The sequence below is a fragment of the Coenobita brevimanus genome, chromosome 86 (assembly GCF_032717465.1).
Source record: "Coenobita brevimanus isolate Jiangsu-jjx chromosome 86, ASM3271746v2, whole genome shotgun sequence".
In the NCBI taxonomy this organism is placed as follows: domain Eukaryota; kingdom Metazoa; phylum Arthropoda; class Malacostraca; order Decapoda; family Coenobitidae; genus Coenobita; species Coenobita brevimanus.
Window position 1 is genome coordinate 30,473,181 of NC_137039.1, and position 8,219 is coordinate 30,481,399.

Below are 8,219 nucleotides of genomic sequence, written 5' to 3' on the forward strand. Positions count from 1 at the left end.
TTATGTCTAAGGGATGGTTGGAGATTGTTGGTCACACAGTGCCACTCGGGAAAGAGCAATTGATCTCTCACCTTAAATGTCTGGTCTGAGCAACCAAGCCCCAGTCCTGAATTGGCAAAAGCATGGGTGATTTAGCTGCTGCTAGTAATTTTTGGCAGCTATTTTTTTTCCAGCTAATATATGATGACGACGATGATTATTTATTCCAGGGCCTGTACCCGCCAGCGCACGGGATCATTGCAAACAAATTCTATGATCCTGAGTTCAAGCGCGAATTCCGATTGGGTACACCGGAGAGCTTTCAGCGTCGTTTCTTTGGGGGAGAGCCCATCTGGAAGACTGCTGAGAGACAGGTGGGCTTGTAGATATACCAGTAGTTGTTTTGGGTGATTGTGATTAGGGAACATGTTTGTGTTAATATAATGGCTAATTACCTCAGTTACCCTAATACAGTATATGTTTAATGGCTATGTAAAGGTCATTTCTCTCTCTCTCTCTCTCTCTCTCTCTCTCTCTCTTTCTCCTTATACTTCTGTGACTAACAAATAATTTCCCTGTTGTAATCTAAAAACCTGCAAAAAACCACAAGAAGTGTAATGCATTGCGTCAGTCAGGAGGATCACATGATGAGCGTGATTGTCAGCTTCCACCTCCCCCACTCCCAGAAGAGAGCTGAGAGCTCATATATTGCAATCTAAGGGCAAGGCTGTGACCTTCACAAATGCACACATCCATCCCCTGACTCAAGGGGGACAGTAACCACCCACTTCATCAGTGAAACTTTTTGCAACCTGAGCAAGGCGCGAACTCTTGTCTACCAGATGGCAGGCAAGAGCATTACCACTGAGCCAGCGAGCAGTGTAGGTATAATCCATGTAACGCTTTTCTCTCTTGCGCTATCCTTCAGGGCAAGCGGGCAGCCACATTCTTTTGGCCCGGGTCTGAAGTAGAGGGACTCCAGGCCTCCTACTGGTACCGCTATAATGAAAGTATCCCCTTTGAATACAGGGTCGACCAGGTCAGTGATTAATTTACACTTTTTAGTATTCCAGAAAACCACCTACTACATTGAATGGAAACATTATAGTCAGCAGATTCATTCCTGTTGGTCTCTGAGTGATGGCACTCGAGTTGGATGTGGTACTGTAGGATTAAAATCCAGGGTAAAGTTGGAGTTCATTGACCATATAGTTGGGGATTGAAACTGACCATGCTCACCTTAAATTTCTGAATTAAGTAGTCTAACCCAGTCATCATATTGGGTTTTCAGAATTAGTAGGTACAGTCATGGAAACAGTTATCTTCCTAGTTCCATCTGAAGAAAATTTACAATTTGTGAAATACTGTATATTGAAAACCCTGTCTCTCCTTGTGCATGATTCAGATGGCATGATTTTTTCCGCTATATGTTTCATCAAACTTTAGGAAGATACTTGTGTCATTGTCTTTTTTTTTTTTTTTTTTTTTTAGCATTAAGCAATCAGAGTTTGCTAATATTTTTTTTTTTTTTTTTTTTTTTTTTTTTTATAGCATTAAGCAATCAGAGTTTGTTAATATTCAGATGACTATAACTTTAGATTCAACTATATTTTTCCATCTGTTTGTTATACAGTAATCCCTCTATTATCTGGACGTCCTTCACCTGGATAATCCATACCTGGACAATGTGATCTGGCTGTTTGAAACCATGGTTTGTACTTTTTTACAGTTCATCCAGACAAAATGCACAGCTGCGTGAACATTTTCACCCAGCTGGGTGGGAATAGCCCGGTGGCACCACCCTGTCTGGCTGGGTAGTTCACCCAGTATCTGCTAGAGACCCCCTTGGTTGTTCTTTGTTCCCACGCGGTGACAGTGTTTTGAACGGCTCCTCTTGGACAGTTGTTATGGCGGCACACGTGGTGGTTTTTGTCATTGTTCGCTACCTTCTTTAGGCCGTGCTATTCCCTGTATGCCTCTTCCTAGGGTGTGTAATGGTGGCCCCTTCACCAGGGAAGAGGAAGAGGGTAGTACTGACCCTGGAGAAGCAGAAGATCTTGGGTAAGATTGATGTGGGATGGTCAGATTGTGAGTGTTGACATTGATTTTATTGTAGCTTACTGTACTGTACCATGATTTTATTCTGTTTCATCATGATTATATTCCATTTTACTATTACGCTTTGTGTGCCCACTGCATTTTTCTTGTGTAGCTTTTTTTTTTTTTTTCCTGGCTCTGCAGTGGTGATTGCTTGACCATGGTAATTGCTTGGCTGTGGTTTATAGGTCTGCTTGACCAGATAGAATAGTTCTAAACAAGAGGAACAAGTGTTGTATGATGTACTATAGTGGCCTTTTACACTGGCTTTCAGAGTTAGGTTATGTTCGAATTGGGGCCAGGGGAGAAGTCCACTATCCAGACAGAGCCATTATTCGGACATGCCTTTGGCTCTATTATGTCTGATAATCAAGGGATTACTGTATATTCAAGCCAAAGGAATCTGCTTGTGGTGATATGATTTTTTTCTTGTTAAAGAAAAAAAAAAGTATAATGTCATTATGTCTGTTTGACTCAGAGTTTGGTAAGCAGTTAATTTCGTTTTCCTGTTTAATAATGTTGCATTCATGATACAGATGCTAATTAAAATCAAGAAATAACATGGAATTCTAAATTACAATGACACTAATACAGGTACAGTATGTGGTAAATGCATGATAAATATACCGGTAAAATGGTTAATTCATTCATTCATTCATTTGTCATGTAATCCAGTGTTTCCCTATGAGGAGCATAGGAGCCTGGGGCTAGGCAAGTTGGTCCTGACATTTAAGATGGGATTGGCCATCCTCACTCATCCCTAAGCAGCGTAATGTGAGCAATAATCCCCAGCCACCCCTTGGATATAAACGTGCACCAGCTCAGTCCAATTGGAGCACCTTAATTGCCCACTAAACTACCAGGTGCCTTAATTTGGGTATGTGGTTACCACCCAGCATAGTAAATGGTTTCCTGGTGTACAGGAAACCATTTGACTTGTCATTCAGTGAAGAGTCACCTGTAGACAGAAGGGAGAGGAAAGAATGAAGGAAAGAGAGACAAAAGAGGAAGGATGGAAAGATGGAAGGAAGATAAAAATGCCAAAAGAAAGCATTCACAATATAGTACATTACTATCACTCGGGCATCCATTCCTGGAAAAAAAAAAAAAAAAAAAAAAAAAAAAAAAAAAAAAAAGTCATGAATGATTGGGGCACCAAGAGTCGGTGGTGGAGTGTATCTTTTGGGTCAAAACCATGCTCCTATCTCTCTCCTGTGAAGTGTCGGCAAAAGTTGAGTGTAAACAAACTAGAGAACCAACCCACTGGATCCTGGGAGTTCCATAAAGTACATTCAGTGGGAGCAAGGTGGGAAGAAACAGGTTTGGGGACCTATGGTGAAGTGTATATTGTGGTTTTAAGCCCCTACTATCATCCTTATGGAGCTCTACAGAATTGGATTATGGATGAGAAATATGAATACATTTTCTTGATCTTTTATTTATTTATTATTTACCTCTCTCCATCCTTCCCTCCTTCCATCCTCTTCTGCCTTTTTTTCCTTCATTCATTCCTCGTCCTTCTGCCTACAGGTGACTTAACACTCCCTCTTCTGCCCGTCTTTCTTTCATTCTTTCCTCCTCCTTCTGCCTGTGGGTGACTCTACACTGAGTGACAAGCCAAATGGTTTCCTGTACACCAGGAAATCATTTACTATGCTGGGTGGTAACCATATAACCAACTTTTGGTGCCTGGTGGTTTAGTGGGTAATTACAGCGCTCCTATCAGATTGAACCGGTGAAGGTTTATATCCAAGGGGTGGTTGAGGTTTATTGCTCACATAGTGCCACTCAGGGATGAGTGAGGCTGGTCACTCTCATCTTACATGCCAGGACCAAATTGCCTAGCCCCAGGCCCCTACACTCCTCATGGAGCAACTTAGGATTGGATGATGATGATGATGATGATGGTGATGAATATGTATTTATTTTTATGTAGGTAAAAACATAGTTTAGAGCCCTTTAACCCCTAACAGGCGGGCGACGTTACGTAACGTCCGTGCATGAGGAGGCAGGCCACGTTATGTAACGTCCGATCATTGTCGGCCCTAATTTATTGGTGAAATTGGGTGATAAGGCATCCCTGTCACCTACTGTCCTGCCCTCTACCCTCCTAAGCCTTCAAACAAATATAATAATATATACATATATAAGTTGTAATTGTGTAAGTAAAATAGAATATAAGTACATAAGTTTTATTGTTATAAGTGTTCAAGTGAAATAGAAAACACATAGGTAAGATTTTGAAGACAATGAATAGTGTAAAGAATACATAAATGATAAATATAGTGTTCAGTGGTGAAGACAAAGAAAATGGGTGAAGAGTTAGCTAGCCTCGCCCTAGGCGCGCCTGGTGATATGCTGCCTGTCTGCATGCCTCCCTCACCCCTCCCCTCCTCCTCCCACAGCCAGCAGAGACATATTACCACGTATGTAACACCTCTTGTCTTCGTTTTTCATCCATTTTCATCGATTTTTGCACGTTTAGTCTTATTCTTTGATACTTTATTTTTCCGGAAATATACCGCCCCACACGGTCGTATAATTGATAAGTTGCCCGCCCATAAGGGGTTAATTCATGAAAGTGTGTCTGTAAGACAGGTACTTAACCCTTTTCTCTTATTTTGAAGGACTGGTATGAGTGGGACCTCTCTAAACCCTTGAGAATCCTCTCAAAACATTAACATTCTCATATTGTGTTGTAACATAATGATGTGATTGAGAGCCGCCTTAACCCACAAATAAGTTCCTTAAGAGGTGCACATAATCCTTGCATTGTGTTTTTAGGTACTGGCATGGTTGGACCTTCCCCCTGACCGTCGCCCCTCCTTCATCACCCTCTATATGCATGAACCAGACTCAGCGGGACATGACTTTGGCCCCTACTCACAGCAGGTATAATCCGCCACAGTCGCAATTAACTCACTCACTCCTGTGACTTATTTTATATTGTATTCTTGCTGTCACCAGACAATATCATTCAACATAGGAAGGAGATGGTAGTACTAAATCTGTATTAAAGGCTATATCTAACCATTCCAATTCAACAAATGCCTCTTGTGCTGAGTAAAATTGTTTGAAAGTAGCAAGAAAGCAAAATTTATGTTACCAGACTGAAGACGTTATGATAGTGTTCTCCCCTAGCCACCTATTTATGAGTAGGCCAGTGTTGTGTTGATTAGCACATCCAGCTGCACATCTGGCTTGCATCTGGAAGAACAGAGTTTATTTCCCTTGTCAGGCTGTTGGAAATGTTTGTTTCCCATTAGTCCTTTCTCACCAAGCAGTAAAGGCTATCCAATCTGGATATCTCAGTAAGCCACATCCCCTTCCCCCCGTGCGTAAATGTTATTGTATGGCTGGCTGGGCTGTAAGCTGTCACTTACTGTCTTACTACAGAGCTGCTAAGGTCACATAATAACATTCATCGTGCGATATAAGAATGTTTTAATACCTGGAGATGTGCAGTTATTTGTACTACATAAGTTTCCCATATGCCACTATACTCGTGAATGTTTTCTCTATGGAAATTGATTTTCAAAATGTTAAGAGAGGCTACAGTAAAAAAATTAAAGCAAAAATAAGTAGAAGAATGGCTGAAAAATGTTTATACCACTTTTTACTTATCATTGATTTTTACAGCAACTATTGAAGCAAGTCAAAAACAAAGTAAGAATTCTCAGAGAGATAATTATCATGATTACCCTGGTCACTTCAAATTTTATGAAAAATATGGTACAGCGGAGGTAGAGAAAAAGATTACGAGCACATGGACTTGTATGTTTGGGTTGTGTGCCCTACCACCTCTCCCTCCCCTGTCTCTGTGTACCATAGTCCTCCCCCTCCCCATCTCTCTCTCTCTCTCTCGTAATGTATAATGGTTACATTGTTTGTGAGATCACTCAATTGTCCCAAGCATAGGTGCAAGCCGTTACTGGTGAAGTGGTGACTGAATAATCCCTGCTCACTTCTTTTGCCTTGAGTTCACTTTTCTGATCCTGTTAATTAATGCATGTGAAACTTTTGTTGCCTCATAGGTTTTCTTCACTACTTCTTCAAATGGCTCACTTTTCTCCTTCTCAGAATAGTTGAATACGTTTAGGACAATATTCTTGGTTTGGCTGAGAAGTCCAGGTGCACCAACAGGCCTATCAGGGGTGTGCATGGGAAAAGTCATCCCCCCACCCCCCCTCAAAATAACGGGAGGTAACTGACGTGTGACAGTCTGAGTGGGTGGGGCAGTGCCTGGCCTCACTGGCATGATTTTGGTGCCATTTAATGTTGCCAACCATCACTTACTCAGCTGCCAGAGCACCACTGTACATTACAAGAGAGGAGAGAGAAAGAGAAAGAGAGAGAGAGAGAGAGTTGGGGGGGGAAGAGGATTGTGGTACACAGAGACAAGGGAGGGAGAGGTGGTAGGACACACCACCCAGACATACAAGTCCATGCACTCGCAGATCTTTGCATAAAACATTCTCTACCTCATCTCTGCCATACATTTAATAAAATTTGAAGTGGCCACGGTAATCAAGATAATATTCTCTCTGTGAATTCCTATTCTTGAATTGATTCAATAGTTGTTGTAAAAATCAAGAAGTAAAGAGTGGTATAAACATTTTTCAACCATTCTTCGACTTATTCTTGCTCCAATTTTATTACTGTAGCCTCTCTTTACCTTTTGAAAATAATTTCCTTAGACAAAACATTCATGAGTATAGTGGCATATGGGAAAATTATGTAGTACAAATAACTGCAGATCTCCAGGTATTGAAGTATTCTTATATCGTGCGATGAATGTTATTATGTGATCTTAGCAGCTCTGTAGTAAGACAGTAAGTGACAGCCTACAGCCCAGCCAGCCATACAATAACTGTTAGGCGCTGGGGGAAGGTGGCATGGTTTACTAAGATATCCAGATTGGATAGCCTATAGAAGTGGGGGCCTGCATGTGAATTAGATTGTTGCCAGTCATGTTTTAAGGGAAAACTGTTGCTTCAGCAAAAACTGTTTGTCTGTCATTATGACCATTTTGTGGTTGAAAGGCTTCAGTCTAAACCTTAGCCATAGTAAAAATTGATTGCTTGCCCTAATGACCCTCAGACTCTCAGTATACCTTAATGACTGTCATATAGCTGACACACCTTAAAGACCCTCGTACAGTTCATGGACCCCAATGATCCTCTTGCGGTCAGTGGACATGAATAACTCCTCATCTTCCCTCTTCACAGGTAAACATCAAACTCCAAGAAGTGGACAGGATGGTGGGTCGGTTGGTGGAGGGGTTGAGGGCCAGGCAATTACTCTCTTGTGTGAACCTGCTGGTAATCTCAGACCATGGCATGGCAGAGGCGGGCCAGGAGCGGGCCATTATCCTGGACCAATATATTCCCAACCTCGTCAATCGTACCCGGTTCTGGGACGGCACCTTTGGAAGGTTCACCCCTAATGACGGTTCTGAAAGTAAGAGAGCTTTGTGTGATTTATGGATAGATTTAAACAGCAGTTGTTGTTTTGTTGGTTATTCAGTATATATTTTTGTGTCATCATTCTTCATTTTTGTCAGTTAGCTTTAGTGACCACTCTGAGCATAAGATGGCTTCTAGTGGCTTTTTGACTTGTATGATGGCAGATTGTACAGTATAGTTAATTATTTTTTCTTGTTTTTCTCACTCTTCCTAGCCTTGTAAATCACACTTAGTCCAGGGATGGCATCTTTGGTTCTAATCGTAAAGAGTTTTTCTTAATGTTATAGATAGATGATACAAGCAGATTGGATTTAGCTAATTATTGTGTCATCCATTATTTTATCATCAGTTATTTTTCATTTTTGCAAACTCATGCCTAATGATATTTTTGAGAATAAGGTGGGTTTTCACAGTACTGCAGGCAGATATAGTGACAAATATATTACAAACCATTATTTTATCATCTGTTTGCTTCTGTCTGCGTGCTGCAGGTTCACTTCTGCTTTGATTTTGAGAATGAGATCTTTTTTCATCTATTTTAGGAAGATATAACAATAGATACTGGTATAATAAGTATTATTATTCTTTCATCCATTTTTTTGTTAATATTCTACAGGTTCACCCTCAGTGATGATCTTGAGAGTAAGACGGTATTTTATGCAGTTATAGACAGATATA

The 8,219-nt window shown here is 40.9% G+C and overlaps 1 protein-coding gene across 1 annotated transcript in view; it reads left to right on the forward strand.

Moving 5' to 3' along the window:
* The window catches only part of LOC145410647 (ectonucleotide pyrophosphatase/phosphodiesterase family member 1-like), an 83,965-nt gene that overhangs the window by 46,577 nt on the left and 29,169 nt on the right, over positions 1 to 8,219 (forward strand). Inside the window, exons 4-7 of the mRNA XM_080280760.1 lie at positions 210 to 353; positions 908 to 1,018; positions 4,861 to 4,968; positions 7,305 to 7,536. Coding sequence (XP_080136886.1) covers positions 210 to 353; positions 908 to 1,018; positions 4,861 to 4,968; positions 7,305 to 7,536 — 595 coding nt within the window. The remainder of the gene's footprint in view (positions 1 to 209; positions 354 to 907; positions 1,019 to 4,860; positions 4,969 to 7,304; positions 7,537 to 8,219) is intronic.